At 42.8% G+C, this 19,261-nt stretch overlaps 1 protein-coding gene across 2 annotated transcripts; it reads right to left on the bottom strand.

Annotated features, from left to right (window-relative positions):
- Window positions 1-1,354: 1,354 nt before the first annotated feature.
- LOC100054783 (leukocyte immunoglobulin-like receptor subfamily A member 6) lies at window positions 1,355-16,301 on the bottom strand. 2 transcript variants are annotated; one of them, XM_070223358.1, is made up of 9 exons: window positions 16,170-16,301; window positions 15,914-15,949; window positions 15,456-15,743; window positions 14,997-15,296; window positions 14,496-14,777; window positions 13,891-14,190; window positions 13,551-13,601; window positions 1,906-1,956; window positions 1,355-1,757 (listed from the first exon to the last, which is right to left on the bottom strand). In XM_070223358.1, the coding sequence occupies exons 1-9, from the start codon at window positions 16,216-16,218 to the stop codon at window positions 1,639-1,641; spliced, it is 1,476 nt and encodes a 491-aa protein (XP_070079459.1). In that variant the 5' UTR covers window positions 16,219-16,301; the 3' UTR covers window positions 1,355-1,638. The 2 variants fall into 2 exon arrangements, with proteins under 2 accessions (XP_070079459.1, XP_070079460.1); XM_070223359.1 differs by lacking the exon at window positions 15,456-15,743.
- Window positions 16,302-19,261: the final 2,960 nt, after the last annotated feature.

Here is a 19,261-nt window from a genome sequence, read left to right as displayed (position 1 = left end):
CACCTCCCTCCTGTCCTGGGTCTGTGGTTTTTTTTTATCCCAAGCACTTCTCTCTGACTTTCTTGTTTGTATAAGCAGCAGCACCTTCTCTCCATCACTCTCCTTCAAAACCTCTGAGTCATTCCTGCCTCCTCCCTAGCTGTTGTCCTCCAGAAAATAACTCTTCATCTGATACTGTGGATTCTGTTTCCATGCTTTGGGAAATGCACTAGCCAGAGACAATTCACAGGTTTGTTTATGGTGTTTTTCTATTCTTCAGTTGATGGACATTTGGGCTGTTGTCACTTTTTGTCCATTGTAAACAGTTCTTCTATGAACACAGTTGCATAAGTGTTTATTAGAATATCTGTTTGCAATCATTTTCCTTCTCTTTGTTGTAGTAAGAGCATTTAACATGAGATTTACCTCTTTACAAAGTTTAGTGTACAGTATGGAATTATTAACTATAGGAACATAGTTGTATGGCAGATCTCTATAATTTATCAGTTTTGCATAACTGAAACTTACACCTGCAAGGAGAATTTTTAGACCATATGCTAATTCTGGGTCTAATTTTTTGAGGAATGGCCAAACTGCTTTTCTGAGTAGATGAACCATTTCACATACTCACCAGCAGTGTATGCAAATTCAGATTTCTCCACATACTCACCAACACTTCTTTTTTTTTTTTTCAAATTATGGCCAAACCAGTGGGTGTGAAGTAGTATCTCATTGTGGTTTTATTTGAATATCCCTAATGACTAATGAGTTGACCATCTTTCATAAGTTTGCTGCCCCCTTGTATTTCTTTTTTGTAGAAATATCTATTCAAGCCATTGGACTATTTTTTAATTGGATTATTTAATTGGATTGTTTTTGGTTGTTGAGATAAAAGTATTCTTTATATATTGTGGATAGTAGATCCTTATTAGATATATGATTTGCAAATATTTTTTCCAATTTTGTGAGTTGTCTTTTACACTCTTAATCATATTTTTTAATGCACACACATTTTAAATTTTCGTGTATTTTTTCATTTGCATCTTGTCCTTTTAGTGTCATATCTAAAAACTATTGTCAAGTCTGAGTTTATGAAGATTTACTCTATGTTTTTCTCATATTGCCACCTTGAAGTTGGCCATGAAGGGAGAATATGCACCCTAGAAACTGGAAAATGCCTTGAATCAGTGTTTTTCACGGTGGGTTTCTCAGGAGCAGTAAGAAATGTGCTATCACTTCAAACAGCAAGTCTTTATTCCAAGTCATGATATTTCCAAAGAAACTACACAGGTAGCATCTGATCAAAAGTGAAGTGCTTGTGGAGTCCAGAGAGGGCGTTAGGGCACCATTTTGGATTGACCTCTTTCAGGCTGGATCTTTGTTATTACAATTTATTGATTTATTAAAACAGATTGCATGTTCTGAAAGGAAAAACAGATAACTCAACAGTGGTCAGGAAGAAAAGTTCCACAATTTAATGGAAGAAGAGTCTAGACATTGTCCCTGCACAGGAACAATGATTCCTCCACCTCGCAATGACCTGCAGACAGTTCACTCAGCATATGCCCCAGATGGCCTTCCAGAAACTTCTGGGAACAAAAAATTTATTTCCAAGGCTCTACCAATCTGAACAATGCATTGTTCTCTCCTGGCTGCATCTTAGGGTCTTCGTGGTCTGTGACAAGCTTGAAATAGAAGAATCCCAAGGACAACCAGGACCAAACCAGCCATGCCCATCCGGATGAGGTTCTCCACTGTGTAATCTTGGGGATGTGAGGCTAGAAATTGTGGACAGAAAGTTCACAGAGGTCAGGGAAGAGCAAAATCGCCCCAAGATCCTTGATTGTCCACCCAGGGCACCTGCCTCCCCTTGAGAGGACATGACCCTCTGTGCCACCTCCATAACTGAAAATTTCCCCTACTCACCATTCTTTGAGTCTGACTTGTTTTGTGATGTGCAGATGGTGTCAGATCCTTCTGAGAACCAAAAAACAAAAAACAAAAAAAAGTGGGGATGGATGAGGTGTTGATGAGTCTCAAGCCTTTCCCCTGTGAGCTGGAGTCTTAAAATTCTCTCTGTTTCTCATGACATAACTTATGCAGTCCCTTCATAACCCTTTCTCTGCTGTGGAAGAATTCCCTCTGTTCTCATTGGATTCTTTCAACCTCCCTTTGTTTTTGAATTTAGACTTTGCTTCTGAGTCTCTTTGGACCAGAGTTTTGATGTGCCCCAAGAACTCAGAATTGATGAGAAAAATGATCACCCAGTACAGAAATAATGGAGTTCTTGTATGCTCTCTTTTCATTCTGGGATGTGGATCATGTAAGCTAACTCTTCTAGGTATGAGAGCTTCTATTTATTCACCGACTGAGGACCCAGGATCAACAGATGAAGGGTTGGTCATTCATATATGTGAGAAAGAGAGGTAATTTAATTCATACAGCATAAGTTGTGTTAAACACATGAAATAAATTGGGTAAGAGGGAGGTAGGTCTGTTTTGAACAGTATCACAGTGACGGTCATGCTTGGAGATGATATTTAAGTTGATGCTTGGATAGGAGAAGGAGCCTGAGGGGAGTCATGTGAAGACCCAGAGGAGGCACACCACAGGCTGCAGGAAGAGCTGGTACCCAGAAAGATCTCAGTCTGTTCTTAAATAAGGAATAAAGTCATGTCTGCGGGATGTAGACAGAGTCCAGAAGAGAAAGAAGAGCTGAGATTCAGGGTCTTAGTGCACTCAAGACAGACCAGAAATGACAGGACAGATGAGAGAGGCCCCATCACCGTCATCATCACCATCCTCCTCTACCTCCTCCTCCTCCTTCTCGTTCTCTCTCTCTCTCTTTGGAAGAATTCTGTAAACCACTATAAGATTTCAAGGAGAGAAGACAAATCATTCAAATTTATGTTTGAAATATTTCATGATAAAATGCTGAGTAAGACAGTGGGTTGCAAGAATGTGTGAATTTCCCAGCTTCTTAGAAATTGAAATCATGTGATGGTTAATGGCATTCAATAAACAGTAAATGAATGAATAGAAGAGATAACATCTACACTCTCCATATCCTATATCCAGAACCAAGGAAGTCCACAGTTCGGGTTTTCAAAGCCTTAAAGGAACAGAAAAAATGAGTGGTATTATAAAATTGGACGAGCACAAAAACTAGGTAATTCTGCAAATCTATTTTAACCAGTTTTAACAAAAAAAAAAAAGAAAAAGGAAACAAATTGTAGATCAAGTATAATTATACATCTCCATGCAAAAGTTCTAATGAAGCTTATGCAAGTCAGAATGTATGAAACAACAATAAAAGTCATTCAGTGGGGTTAATATCCAAGTTTTTGATACTAAGAAGTCTTTATTTTTTTGAGGAAGATTAGCCCTGAGCTAACTACTGCCAATCTTCCTCTTTTTTGCTGAGGAAGACTGCCCCTGAGCTAACACCCATGACCATCTTCCACTCATTTATATGTGGGCCACCTACCACAGCATGGCGTGCCAAGCGGTGCCATGTCTGCACCCGAGATCGGAACCGGCAAACCGCGGGCCGCAGAGAAGTGGAATGTGAGAACTGAACCACTTAACCACTGCACCACCCAGCCGGCCCCAGAAGTCTTTATTTTTTATTAAGGTAACATTGGTTTATAACATTGTATAAATTTCAGGTGTACATCATTATATTTCGATTTCTTTTTAGATTACAGCATGTTCACCACCCAGAGACTAATTACAATCCATCACCATGTGCCTAATCATTCTTTTTGCCCTCCTTCCTCCCCCCTTCCACTCTGGTAACCACCAATCCAATCTCTGTCTCTATGTGATTGTTTGTTGTTGTTTTTGCCTTCTATTTATGAGTGAGATCATACTGTATTTGACTTTCTCCCTCTGACTTACTCTGCTTAGCATAATATCCTCAAGGTCCATCCATGTTGACACAAATGGCGAGATTTCAGCATTATTTATGGCTAAGTAGTATTCCATTGTGTATATATATAACACCTTCTTTATGCATTCATCCTTTGTTGGGCACCTAGGTTGCTTCCAAGTCTTGGCTATTGTTAATAATAATGCAATGAACACAGGGGTGCTTGTATCTTTATGCATTTGCGTTTTCCTCTTCTTTGTTTAAATGCGCAGCAGTGGAATAGCTGGATTATATGGTGGTTCTATTCTTAACATTTTGAGGAATCTCCTTACTGTTTCCCATAGTGGCTGCACCAGTTTGCATTTCCACCCATGGTGTATGAGAGTTCTCTTTTCTGAGACAACACATTATTTCCTGTCTTGTTAATTGTAGCCATTCTGATGGGAGTGAGGAGACGTCTCATTGTAGTTTTGATCTGTATTTCCCTCATCGTTGGTGATGTTGGACATCTTTTCATGTGCCTGCTGGCCATCTCTATGTATTCTTTGGAGAAATGTCTGTTCAGATCTTTTGCCCATTTTTAAAATTGGGTTGCTAGTTTTTTTGTTGTTGAGATGCATATGTTCTTTACATATTTTCAATATTAACCCCTTATCAGATATTATGGTTTGCAAATATCTTATCCCAATTGTTAGATTGTCTTATCACTTTGTTGATGGTTTCTTCTGCTGTGCAGAAGCTGTTTAGTTTGATGTAGCCCCATTTGCTTATTTTTCCTCTTGCCCGGTCAGACATGGTACTTGAAAATATGCTGCTAAGACCGATGTCAAACAGCATACTGCGCATGTTTTTTTCTAGAAGTTTAATGATTCCAGGTCTTGCATTAAAGTCTTTTTATCCATTTTGAGTTAATTTTTGTGTATGGTGTAAGATGATAGTCTACTTTCATTCTTTTTCATGTGGCTGTCCAGTTTTCCCAATACCATTTATTGAAGAGATTTTTTTCCCCATTGTATGTTCTTGGCTCCTTTGTTGAAAATTAGCTGTCCATGGATGAGTGGGTTTTTTTCTGGGCTCTCAATTCTGTTCCATTGATCTGTGTGTCTGTTGTTGTGCCAGTATCTTGCTGTTTTGGTTGATGTATCTTTGTAGTATATCTTGAAATCAGGGAGTTTGATACCTCCAGCTTTGTTCTTTTATCTCAGGATTGCTTTGGCTATTTGGGTTCTTTTGTTGTTCCATATAAATTTTAGGATTCTTTATTCTATTTCCGTGAAAAATTGTATTGGAACTTTGATAGGGACTGCATTGAATCTATAGATTGCTTTAGGAAGTATGGACATTTTAATATGTTAATTCTTCCAATCCAAGAGCACAAAATATCTTTCCATTTCTTTGTCTTCTTCAGTTTCTTTCAACGATTTTTTTTTAAAGATTGGCACCTGAGCTAACAACTGTTGCCAATCTTTTTTTTCCCTTCTTCTTCTCCCCAAAGTGCTCCAGTACATAGTTGTATATTCTAGTTGTAAGTGCCTCTGATTGTGTTATGTGGGACGCTGCCTCAGCATGGCCTGATAGGCAGTGCCATGTCCATGCCCAGGATCCAAACTGTCAAAACCCTGGGCTGCCAAAGCAGAGAGTGTGAACCTAACCACTCGGCCATGGGGCTGGCCCCTCAACAATGTTTTATAGTTTTCAGTGTACAGATCTTTCACCTCTTTGGTAAAGTTTATTCTCAGGTATATTATTCTTTTTGTTGCAATTGTAAATGAGATTGTATTCTTAATTTCACTTTCTTCTACTTCATTGTTAGTGTATAGAAACGCAACTGATTTTTATATGTTTATTTTGTGTCCTGCAACTTGACCATATTCATTTATTATTTCTAAATGTTTCTGGCTGGATTCTTTACCATTTTCTATATATAAAATCATGTCATCTGCAAATAGTGACACTTTTACTTCTTCCTTTCCAATTTGGATCCCTTTTATTTCTTTTTCTTGCCTGATTTTTTCTGGCTAAGACTCTCAATACTATAAGTAAGAATGGAGAAAGTGGGCGTCCTTGTCTGATTCCTGTTCTTAGAGGGATAGCTTTCAGTTTTTCTCCATTCAGAATGTTTTTAGCTGTGGTTTTGTCATATATGGTCTTTATTATGCTGAGGTACTTTCCTTCTATACCAATTTTATTCAGAGTTTTTATCACAAATGGATGCTGTATCTTGTCAAATGCTTTCTCTGCATCTATTGAGATGATCATGTGATTTTTATTCTTCATTTTGTTAATGTGGTGTATCACGTTGATTGATTTGCAGATGCTGAATGATCCCTGCATCCCTGAAATAAATCCCACTTGATCATAGTATATAATCTTTTTAACGTGTTGTTGTATTTGATTTGCTAGTATTTTTTAAAGGATCTTTGCATGGATGTTCGTCAGTGATATTGGCCCGTAATTTTCTTTTTTTGTGTTGTCCTTATCTCATTTTAGTATTAGGATAATCTTGGTTTCGTAGAATGAGTTAGGAAGCTTCCTCTCCTCTTCAATTTTTTAGAAGAGTTTGAGAAGGATAGGTATTAGGTCTTCTTTCAGTGTTTGGTAGAATTCACCATGGAAGCCATCAGGTTCTGGACTTTTATTTTTTTTGGGGGGGGGGGGGTTTGATTATTGTTTCAATCTCCTTACTGGTGATTTTTCTATTCAAATTCTCTATTTCTTCTGGATTCAATTTTAGAAGGTTGTATGATTCTAAGAATTTATCCATTTCTTCTAGATTTTCCCATTTTTCAGTGTATAGTTTTTTGTAGTATTCTCTTACAATCTTTTGTATTTCTGATATGTCTGTTGTAATTTCTCCTCTTTCATTTCTGATTTTATTTGTTTGAACCTCCTCTCTTTTTTATTGGTGAGTCCAACTAAAAGTTTGTCAATTTGGGTTATCGTTTTAAAGAACCAGCTCTTCATTCCATTGATTTTTTTCTAATTTTTAAAGTCACTATTTCGTTTATTTCTGTTCTGATTTTTGTTATTTCCTTCCTTCTACTGATTTTGCGCTTTGTTTGTTCTTCTTTTTCCAGTTCCCTTAGGTGCACTGTTAGATTATTTGTTTGGGATTTTTCTTGTTTGTTGAGGTAGGCCTGTATTGCTATAAACTTCCCTCTTAGAACTGCTTTTGCTGTATCCCATAAATATTCCCATTTTCTTTAGTCTCCATGTATGTTTTGATGTCTCCTTTGAGTTCTTCATTGATCTAATTGTTTTCCAGTGGCATTTTGTTTAATCTCCACATATTTGTGGCTTTTCTGATTTTCTTCCTGTAGTTGATTTCTAGTTTCATACCGTTGTGGTCAGAAAAGATACTTGGTATTATTTCAATCTTCTTTCATTTATTGAGACTTTCTTTGTGACCTAATATTTGATCTATCCTGGAGAATGTTCCATGTGCACTTGAAAAGAATGTGTATTCTGTGGGTTTTGGATGGAATGTTCTGTATGTATCTAAGTTCCTCTAGTCTAATGTGTCATTTATGGCCAGTGTTTCCTTATTGATCTTCTGTTTTGATGCTCTATCCATTGGTGTAAGTGGAGTGTTAAAGTCCCCTAGTATTATTGCATTACTGTCTATTTCTCCTTTTATGTCTGTTAATAATTGCTTTATATATTTAGGTGCTCCTATGTTGGGTGCATAGGTCTTTACAAGTGTTATATCCCCTTGTTGGATTGTTCCCATGTCATGTCCTTTGTTATATAGTGCCCTTCTTTGTCTCTTGTTACAGTTTTTGTTTTAAGTCTATTTTGTGTGATATAAGTATTGCTATCCCAGATTTCCTTTCATTGTCATTTTCATGGAGTATCTGTTTCCATCTCTTCACTTTCTGTTTGTGAGTGTCTTTAGGTCTGAAGTGTGTCTTTTGTATCCAGCATATATCTATATCTCATTTTTTATCCAGTTGGCCACCTTTTTCTTTTTGATTGGAGCATTTAGTCTATCGACATTTACAGTAGCTATTGATAAATCTGTACTTATTGCCATTTTGTTACTTTTTTCTGGGTGTTTTAGTAGTTCTTCTCTCTTCCTTTCTTCTTCTCTTGCTCTCTTCTATTGTCGTTTGCTGGCTTTCTTTAGTATTATGTTTGGGTTCTTTCTCTTATTTTTTTTTATGTATTTATTATAGGTTTCTGGTTTCTGATTACCATGAGGTTCATATGTTATAACCCACATATAGCAATCTATATTAAGTTGACAATCTCTTTAGCTTGACTCATTGCTGAAAGCTCTACTCTTTTGCTCCCCTACATCCACATTTTGTATTTTTGATATCATATCTAACTTCTGTTTTTGGTGTGTTTTTTAACAGTTACTCTTTTACCTGGGAAGTAGGTAACTTTAGTACTTTTGTCTTTTGACCTTCATAGGTGTTGGATCTGCTACGTTTATTGTATATTTGCCTTTACCAGTGATCTTGTTGCTTTTTTTTTTTTATAAATGTTGTTTTCTTTTTGTTTGTTTTTATTTTTTTTTCCTTTTTCTCCCCAAAGCCCCCCGGTACACAGCTGTACATTCTTCGTTGTGGGTCCTTCTAGTTGTGGCATGTGGGACGCTGCCTCAGCGTGGTCTGATGAGCAGTGCCATGTCCACGCCCAGGATTCGAACCAACGAAACACTGGGCCGCCTGCAGCGGAGCCCGCGAACCCAACCACTCAGCCACGGGGCCAGCCCCTCTTGTTGCTTTTTTGGGGATAATTTTATTATTCCTATTTGTGGTCTTCTCTTTCCCACTTAAATGGGTCCCTGTAGCATTTCTTGTAAGGCCAGTTTCTTGGTTATAAGTCCCTTACTTTTTGCATATATGGGAAACTCTTCATCTCTCCTTCTATTCTGAATAATAACCTTGCTGGGTAGAGTATTCTTGAATGTACGTGTTTTCCTTTCAGGACTTTAAATATCTTATGCCACTCTCTTCTAGCCTGTAACGTTTCTGCTGAGAAGTCCACTGATGTGGTTTCCTTTGTATGTAACTTGTGGCCTTTCTCTTGTGGCTTTTAGGCTTCTCTCTTTATCTTTAATTCTTGACATTTTAATTATAATGTGTCCTGGTGTGGGTCTCTTTGGGTTTATTCTGTTTTGTGCTCTGTGTTTCGTGTACCTGGATGTCTGTTTCCTTCCTTAGGTTAGGAAAGTTTTCAGCTATTATTTCTTTAAATAGATTCTCTGTCTGTTTGCCTCTCTCTTCTCCTTCTGGGACACCTATAATGCAGATGTTAGTGTGCTTAATGTTGTTCCTGAGGTCCCTGAGATTGTCCTCACTCTTTTAAATTCTTTTTTTTTAATCTGATCAGCTTGGATGGTTTTCTCTAGTCTTTCATCCAGCTCACTGATCCATTCTTCTGTATAATTTACTCTGCTCTTGAGTCCCTCTAGTGAATTTTTCGTTTCCACTGTTGTATTCTTCTGGTTATTTTTTATATTTTCTGATCTTTGTTGATGTTCTCATTGAGTTCATCCCTTCTTCTCCCAAGATCAGTAAGCATCATTATTGCTTTTGTTTGAACTCTTTGTCAGGTAGATTGTTTATTTCTGTTTGGTTTAGTTCTTTTTCTGGAGTTTTGTCCTGTTTCCTTACTTGGAATGAATGCATTTCTCTCCTCATTTTGTCCCTTTTCTGTGCTTATATCTATGTATTAGGTAGGTTAGCTACATCTCCTGATCTTGGAGAGGTGGCCTTATGTAAGAGATGCCTTATGAGGCCCAGCTGTATGCTTCCTTCTCTTCACTGGTTCCGGTTGTTCCAGGAGTACCACCTGTGTGGGCTACATGTGTCCTTCTGTTGTGGCAGGGTTGCTCTTGCTGAAGGTGCCCAGGGAGGCTAGGCTGTCCCCCTGTCTTTTGGATTGTAATGCTTAACTCTGTTTGGCTGCTATGGAGGCTTCAGTTGCTTTATCAAGTTTAGGGAGCCTCAGTGCAGTTGGCTGCAAGGTCTAATAGCACATTCCTGTTTCAGTTTTTCTGTTAAGTGAGTAGGCTCCCAGCATGGTTGGCTGATAGCCTCAGGGTCTTACAATTGCTGTAGGCCTCCAGCCTGCAAGGTTATTGTCAGCTGTCTCAGGATTGCTGCTGAGTGGAGCTGACCACAGGCATGGGAGTACCCAGTTTTTTCAAGCTTTGGAAGGTGGGGCTGATCCCCTATGTGGTTGTTTGAGAAGCACAAGTCTGTTGCAGCTGACAAGCCCCACTGCACACTAGGCCACACACCCCATCAACACAGTCCTGCTCCATGTGTGTACCCTGACCCACTGAAGCTGACCCAGTCATTCCACTGAAAAGACCTCCCACACCACCAATGCCCCCACACACTCCACCCACTCCTCATGCATGCCCTGCCCCACAAGTCAGACCCACTAACGAGGCTGAAGAGGTTCCAGGCACCTTGCCTATGCAGGCCCCAAAGTTGCCCAAGTGTTTGATCTTGGGTGGGGCAAGTCCCTAGGGCAGGCTGCCTTTCCTGGCTGAGCTAGATTAAATCAGTGCTCTAGTGGGTGGGGCAGACCCTAGACTAACAGGCCAGGAGAAGAACTCCAATGATGTCTGCCAGTGTCTGTGTCAGCACGCCTGTACTAGGTCTCAATATGGTTGCTGCCAATGTCTCAGTCCCTGGAGAGGTCGCACCTCTCAGTGATATGCACCCAGAGCCTATCAGGTGAGTCTCTTTTCACAAAAGGACTGTGCACCATTCTTTCTGGTGATTTTAGGTTGCTTTCTGAAACAGGTGAATTTATGCATGGGCCCTTTAAGAGCTTGCTTTCCTCTGCTTATATCTGATAGCATTTCTAGGGATATTCCCCTTTGCAGTTAATAGCCAGTAAAGCTGGATATTACGGCACTCATCTTGGTTGTGCTGAGTCCAAAAGCTGCTTGCTCCTAACTGTAGCTGCAACACTCCCCCACTCAGATCCCCTCTCCTTCAGGGAAGGCTGGGTAACTTAGGATTGCTCCAGGCCGACTGTGAATCTCCATGGCTCATGAAGGTGGGATTTTTTTCTCTCCAGAAAGGATTTTTGGCTTCTTTCACTTCAGTCAGCACTGTCCCTTGTTGTGGGAGTTCTTTTTATCCAATTTTCAGTTCTCTCTCAGGGGCAATTGTTCCAAGAGTAGTTGTAAATTTGTTGTGCTTGTGGGAGGTGGGGAGTTCAGAGTCCGTCTATGCCACCACCTTGACCGAACTTCTCCTAAGAAGTCTTTTAAATATATCTCACCATGGTTAAAATTAAAGAGAAAACAATTCCAGAGATGTACCAAAGTCCAGAAAAAACCTTCCTTATTTTTATGAAGATAAGGGTATTTTTTTCTAATAAAATTTGAATGTAACAGAAAAATGGACTGAACATGGATAGGTCAAAAATAGATTTTTGATGTGGTTGAATTAAAATAATTTTGGCTAAAAATGACGATGTTTTCTTAAAGTGACACAAGTACATTGTAACAGTTTGCTTTGTCATCGTTATCATATGGCATTTCATGCAAATAAAATTGGTACACAATGTGGAAATAAAGAAGTGAAATTTCAATTATCTTGAGGTTGATATACTTATTATCAGTAAATCAGAGATCAATTGAAAAATAATTCAAAGTCGGATAAACTGTAGTAAGTTAATAGGATATAAAATTAATGTAACCAAACCAATATCATTGTTATCTGTATTAACTATTATTTAGAAATTATAAAGAAATCAAAGAGTTTCTTCATAATTTAATAAAGTCTATGAATAATTCTTCCACTGTGAGTGTAGACAATTTTATGAATAAAACTTCAAAATGCATCTGAGGTCATTAATAAAAGTCCTTTTAAACATCTTTTATAAGAAAACTTCATATTAATAAGAAATTGTTCTCCAGAATGACTGTATAAATTTAATCTAAACCCAATGAAAATAGTAGTAGAACTGCCTGTTTTTAAGTCATGAAAATTTTTAACTTAAATTTGTAAATTTATATAGGCAAGCATTGCTGTAAAAATTCTCAGAGAAGGAGAGAGCAATAATAGAGGAATGTGCACAGAAAATGCAGAGTAGACAGGAACTGAACACAGACATGGTATACAGTAATCCAAGTGACTGCAGTGAACCATGCATGGTCCCTCCTTACTCTCAGGTGTGCACTGAGTGGCATGGAGGCCTCCAGGTGAGCACAGGAGGGTCATGCAGATTGGTACCCACAGGCGGGCATGTTTCCCTCTATAGGAGAGTGTCTAGTGCAGGCTCCACTGGCACCCAAAACAGATCCCACCTTGCCTGAACAGTCTTCTCTCCTGGTCTGAGAGGGCTCAGGGACGCCTCATAGATGAGGATGAGGAGTTTCATCTAAGGGTCTCTTAGGAATAAGAAATAGGAGCTGCCAAGGGAGCACCCTTCTATCCCTTCTGCAACTCCCCCAGCCTGCCCACCTCCATCAGTCCAGCATCTTCCCTGGATTCCAAGTCAGTCCTGGACACCAAATGCTGCAAACCTTCCCCTCTCCTTCTACTCCACACATTTTCCAAAACTGGTCAAAACTGGGTTGAGATGCTCAATCAATGGGTATTCCAAATCTTTGCAGTCTCCACAACACTATGTCTTCTCGCTAAGGTGAGATTCTAGGCCTGATGGATAAAAATCACATGAACTTGATTCCTGTCTCCCTCAGCTTTTTAATCCTGACAAGGTCAGAGTTACTGGGAGAAGCAGGACAGGCACAGAGAGGGGTGGACCAGAAGCAAGTCTATGATGAGCCACTTTCCAGATACTCCAGAAGGTTGAAAATGAAGGGTCCTCTGGATGTCATGGCCAGGCCACCCCACTTACTCAGATGGGGAAAGACTTTCTCATATGTTCAACCTCCCAGGAGAGCTGAGCCAACACAGACTCAGTCCCATCTCAAAGGTGCCTCTGTGGGTTCTCCCCATGCTCCTGTCTCCTGATGTTTAGTGATGCTGTGATTATGATACAAGGAAGTCAGTGGGTGGGGACCTTTGTTTTGAAACCTCAGTCTAATCTCATTTCCTCCAATAAATGAGAAATGAGAAACTTCAAATCTTCCTCATTTCACTGAGTCTCATTCCACCCCTCTCCCTTCCTCAGCCACATCTGAGACTGCAGGGATGGGGTGTCCCAGAGGTGGCAGCTTCCCACCTATATCCCCCTCTCATGGGCTGGACCCTCATCTATGAAACGTCCCCTGTGCTTCAATTATTTCCACCATGTCTCAGACTTTCCTCTGGATAGGACCCAGAGAAGAGCTTCTGAGCTCAGAGTGGACATGGTCAGGGGTTCCCCACCACAGACCAGGAGCTCAGGCCCCAGGGACCTGTCCAAAATCACCATCTGAAGAGTCACTGAGACTCCCCCAGTGGATCTCACTCATGTATCATAAACCAAAGAGGAGGCAGGTGAAGGGGGGCTGCCATTTTCCCTCTTCAGTCCAGTTGCCCCTCCCACAGGGTGGATGCCCAGCATCTCCCTCTACCATGACTGTCCATGCATCATCTGTCAGCCTTACAGCCCCTGTAGCCCTGTGGTCCCCTGGCATTTCTGTCCACCTCCTAGCTCCCCTGGGAGACAAGCCTGTCATTGAGCATCTGAAGGGGTATCACACCCTCTGAGAAACTCTCAGAACTGCCCTGCATAATCTGTGCTCCCTCTGAGCAAAGGGTCTTCAGTGACTCACCAGTTGTTGAGATGGGTCCTGTGCGTGGGGGACTGGGGTCCCCAGAAGGTCCTGAGATTGAAGACAGGAAGGGAATAAGGGGCTGGGACCGACCCCGAAGTCCCCACCTTACTCAAACTCTTCCTTTGCATCTGCCCCATGCTCCCCTCTCAAGACTGTCCCACTGTCCACCTTGCACCTTCTAGATACAGGTGAGGAGGAAGGGGGTGGGCAGGGTTGGGAGGGCCTCTGAGGGGAAGATCCAGAGATGACCTTCACTCTCATCCTAGCCCAGAATATCTCCAAGACAGGGCCCCAAATAGAACATGGGGACAGAAGGGACAAGGCTGGGGCTCCTCACCTGATACTAGGAGCTCCAGGGGGTCACTGGGGAGCGACAACAGGTAGGGGGAGGTGCTGTCTGAACTGTAGCACCTGTAGGTCCCCTCATGGTCTGAGGTCACAGGGTTGATGGTGAAGTTGGCCTGAAAGGGTTCATTGGTGTCCTCCAGACGAAGGTGCTGATGAGGAGCAAGTGACCCTTCCTTGGACAGATGAAAAGTATCCAACCAGATCTCAGAGCGACACTGCAGGGTCACCTTCTCTCCCCAGGACACTGAGGGCCCCGGCTGGGTGGAGAGGGAGGGCTTCTCATACATTCCTGGGGAGAGGAGAGTTGTGATGTGTAGAGAGCCTTGTCTCCCTTATACCCTTGACCCTGAGCTCAGGGACCACTGTCCTTTCTCCAGGGACTCTGTCAGTGACTCCCTCTCAGCTCCTCTCAGTCCCTCTGGATGGATCTCTTTTATCTCCTTGCCCCTCACTCCCCCTTTCTTACTCACTCTCCCTAGACCACTGCCCTTTCTCAGTCCCTGCTCCAGGACCCTCTCTCTGGACCCCATCACCACCAGGGGAGACCCTGGGCCCAACACCCTGAGCTGACAATCAGGACATGGGGCTCCTCACCTGTGATCATGATGTCCAGGGGTGCACTGGGGGCTGACCACACATAGGAGAGGTTGTATCCACTGTAGCATCTGTACTGGCCCCCATGGGTGTGGTTCACATGGCCCAGGGGGAAGCTGGGGCTGTGCTGCCCGCAAAGATGCTGGGGGGGTGTGAGCCCCTCATCCTTGGTCAGAGCGAAACTATCAAAGCCGGCCTCTGAGTGACACTGGAGGGTCAGGTTGTCTCCAGAGAGCACCAGCGAGCCAGGCTGGGCTGAGAGGGAGGGCTCCCTGTACACACCTAGAGAGAAGCATCATAGGGGACACATACCCAACATTGCCTACTGGGGCCTTCAGTGATATTTCTCACTGGTCTACCCCCCAAAACATTGTGCTCTGTGGTTCAGGTCCCAGAAGGCCATGTCACTGAACCCCATCCCCCATAGGGCTTTACTGGGCACACATCTTAGGTCAGTCATTTTGGAGTCCCAGGAAAGAGATAGGTTGTGGGGGCCCTCACCTGTGACCTCAAGATGTAGAAGATTGCTGGCGAGTGACCACACATAGGGGTAGGCTTTGGAGGAACCATAGCATTTGTAAGTTCCTCCATGGGAGGTGTTCACGGGGCCCACAGGGAAGAGGGCCTGCCACCTCCCACGATAAGTCCTTGATTCCATGTGTTGTGGCAGGTCAGCTGCTCCCTCCTTCAGCAGATGGAAAATGCCCAGTGTGGACTCTGAGCTACAGGTTAAGAACACGTTCCCTCCTTTTGCCACCACAGGGCCTGGGTGGGCTGAGAGGGAGGGTGCACTGTACACTCCTGAGGGAGAAGGAGGGAGCTGTGTTAAAGGGGGGACCGTCAGCCCACATACCCCAGGTGTGGACTGTGAGGGCTGAGGTCCCTGGATTCCACACTTCATTCCCTTCTGCCTGTGAGGAGGAGCCCACAGTGAGAGGGGACCCAGCTCCTCCCCCTTACCTGTCACCACCAGGGGCAGGGGGTCACTGCGCTCTGACCAGCCATTCCTGCTGGTGTTGTATGCACACTGATACAGCCCTGCAGTCTGTGAGCTCATAGATTCAATGGAGAATCTGGCCTTGTTGCTGGAGTCCTGTGGGGTCTCTGTAACCAAGGGTTTAGAGACTCCACCTTTATACAGATGGTAGAAAACAGCCTGCAGAGACCCCTGACACCAGATGGTCACTGGGCTTTCCCTGGTGAGCATGGGTCCTGGGTCAGCCCAAATGGAGGGTTTGGGGGGTGCTCCTGCAAAGGAATCAGACCTGAAGTGTCAGGGGAGCCTTTCTCTCTTCAGTTTCCCCAGCCATCACTCAAGGCCCTTCCCAGACTGGTCACTTCAGCCTAGACCCTCTGACCTCACTCAAGCTTCCTGGGGGGTCAATGGGCTGCAGCAGAGGGTTTGGGGGAGGACTCACCTGTCTGTACCTGGTTCCATGGGCTCCAACACAGCCCTGGAAGAGATTTTCCTGTGAGAGTGTATCCACTCACCCACTCATAGAAGCTCTAACCCTGGTGGAGGCCCTTGAGTTTGGGGGTCAGATCTGTGGCTGAGTAGAGTCTCCCTCCACCAAGAAGTTGCCTCCTCCACTGAGCCTCCTGAGTCCTGGGGTCTCAAGACCAAGTCCTGGGAGTAGAGGCAACCCTATCCCTCTTCTTTTCCAAAAAACTTACCAAGGCAGAGAAGGACAGTGAGGGTAGGTGTCCTGGCTTTGCCTCCCATGCTCCCAGCTGTACAGACAACTTTAAAAGTCCACAGAGCCAAGGAGGACAGACAGACACACAGGGAGTGACAAGATCCTGGCTTCATGTGACACGTCACAGGTTCTTCAACAGCAGCCTCAGAGGAAAGGGAACAGCCCCTCCCAAGTCCTTGCTCTCTTCTCCATGAAAAATGGAGCTGAGAAAACAACAGGCTTTGGGAACCTTCCAGACCAGGTCTGAGGCTCTCCAGGCCCCACATGCTCTCCCTCTACATCCTACAAATTTTCTTGGTTCCTTCCACCATCCCGGCATCAACCAGGGTTTATCGAGCAGTTACCATGCCCAGGCATGAGATTTGTTGGTGAAGCTGACAGATTCACTCCCTGGGCTCATGGAGCTCTGATTAGGGACAACAGAAAATACAGATATTTAGATAATGGATAATTTGGCTATAGTTTTGGTAAGTTGTAGAGAAAAAGAAAAACTGATAGCAGAGAGACTCAGTAACTGGTGGACGTCTAGCAACCTTGGTGATGGAGTGTGGGGACCTTCTGGAGAAGGAGAGAGCAGGACAAGGTATGGTTAGCACAAGTGTGGTGAGAGGCCAGCATCCTTGATCAGGAAGAGGGTAAACTAGTCTAAGAACTGAGTAATCAGGTAATGCTGCACCCTCTTCACAGAGGCTCTTGTGCACCCTGTGAGTATTCTTGGATTTTATCTTTCAGGCAATGGGGAAATTTTCAGTAAAAGAATGTAAGAACCTATTGCTGTTTTGAGAAGAGAACCACTCTGTATGGGCTATTCTGTAGGGAAGTATTGATATAAACACTGATAAAACTCCGTCATTAATCCAACCCCTAGATGATGAGACAATCAGTAATCTAAGTGGTTTATGAGGAATTCTCATGTAACCCTTACACAAATCCTACAACAAAAACACATTCACAGTTGAGTGGGATGAGGCAGAAAGAAGTCTTCGTCATTATCATGGTCTAGGAGGTTTAAAAGGAGTCTGCTATGTTCTAGTTAGCTCAGGGAGCTGCCCATGAGAAGGCACAAGTGTGGTAGTTACTCAGATTCTGTGTGGGTCTGGTGAGGGGATGTGGTCAACTGGGATGATTTTGGTTTTCAGGGAAGAGCTGGCTTTGCTGGGGCTGGAGAGATTAGCCCAGTGGGATCATCAACGTTATGGATGGTCAGGTGGAGACAGTTATAATTCACATGAAGGAGGGTGGATACATGAGGAAGGGCTTTGTGCAGGGTTGGGTCAGTGACAGATAAATTTGGGGCCATAAGAATAAAATACTTCATCAGAGAGTGAGGGCCTGGGGTATGAGGAAGGAAGGACAACGATGGGTTGGCATCAACTAGTCATCTTGAGTCTTCAACTGAACTTCACTGTCATGATGGACCAGGGTCACAGAAAGAAGGGGCATAACTGTGAATTTGTTCATTGTATACGAAGTGGAAGAGAATGAGGAATTGAGGGCTCTTCCACTCTCTTCCTTGCTAGACTAGTGGAGCCTATGGGGAGAAGGGAGAAGGGAGGCTTGAGAAGATGTTTATAATACTGTCAACTGACTCACAGAGGGAACCACGACCTCCCTCCTGTCCTGGGTCTGTGGTTTTGTTTCTCCCAAGCACTTCCTTTCTCTGACTTCTTTGTTTTCATAAGCAGCAGCTCCTTCTCCGCATCACTCTCCATCAAACTTCTGAGTCATTTCTGCCTCCTCACCACCTCTTGTCCCCCAGACCCTGACTCTTCATCTGATACTGTGGATTCTGTCTCCATGCTTTGGGCAAATGTACTAGTTAAAGACAATTCACAGATTTTAAGACAAGAGGGGACATTTATTGACAGTGTACTTTGTGCAAGTAACATGCCCTCTCCTGTTTTCCTTTTTGCGGGAAAAAATGATCACAACCTCAGCTCTCAGGGTTGTTGTAGGGTCAGTAGTGTCTGAGACATGGAAGGGTCTTGATCTGATGTCTTTTCTATGACATGATTAAGACATGTGCTGTAAGAGACATATGGTAGGAAGGGATACTTGGAAGTGTCCAAATCTGCCCTCCTAGCCAAGTAACAATATAAATGAGAAGCCACATCACATCCATGGTCGAATTGCAGATAACCAAAGACTTAAAGGATGCAAGAATGATGGTGCTCATCCTGGATTCTATACTCTACCAAATCAAGAGTGAAGGCGAAAATTTCATCAGTGGATTCGTTCCTAAGCTCTATGGTACTTGGAGCATCTCTGTGCTGGTGAGGATTTTACCACAGATAAAACTCCACAGGAACATGGGGCAATTTCTTAAAGTACAAGAGATTTATAGGGAACCAGGTCCTTTTTACTTACTTTTCTTTTTATTGATGTAAAATCCACATAACACAGTATTGTCCTTAGTAAAGCACATAATTCACCGAAATTTAGTAAATTCACAATGTTGCAACCACCGCTTTCCTCTAGTTCCAAGAGATTTTCATCACCCCAAAAGAAACATGAAGCTTGTCTCCACTCCCTCCTCCAGTTCAGGCTCTGACAGACACACATCTGATTTCTGTCTCCATGGGTTTTCTTCTTCTCTCTGTTTTATATAAATGAAATCCTACAAAATGTGATCTCTGGTGTCTGGCTTCTTTCACTTAGATTCATATTTTTGATGTTCATTCACACTGTTGTGTGTATCCGTACTTCGTTCCTTTTATGGCTGAATAAAAGTTCAACGTGATGGAGATAGCAGATTTTGTTTATAAAAGGCAGTCCAGAGCAAGAAAGTGTGTATAGGCGTGGATCCAAACCTGCCATGTTGTATGTACCTTCATGTTATAGGGGTGAGAAAAGAAAGAAGGCAATCGAGGAGAGTCAGCAGTGGCAGGGAGGGAAAGCACCATGGTTTAATAGAGGAAGAATCCTGACTGGAGACACCCAGACATTTTCCTGCACCCAAACCATGTTTACCTCCTCGATATTCTCAGCAGAGAATTCAACCAATATATGCTGCATATTTCCTTTCAGAACATCTTGGGTCCATAAGATTAATTTTCAAGTTTCTACCTC

Source organism: Equus caballus, chromosome 10, assembly GCF_041296265.1.
Source record: "Equus caballus isolate H_3958 breed thoroughbred chromosome 10, TB-T2T, whole genome shotgun sequence".
Taxonomy (NCBI): Eukaryota; Metazoa; Chordata; class Mammalia; order Perissodactyla; family Equidae; genus Equus; species Equus caballus.
The sequence above is the reverse complement of the archived record's forward strand: the minus strand, read 5'-3'. Positions and strand labels throughout refer to the sequence as shown.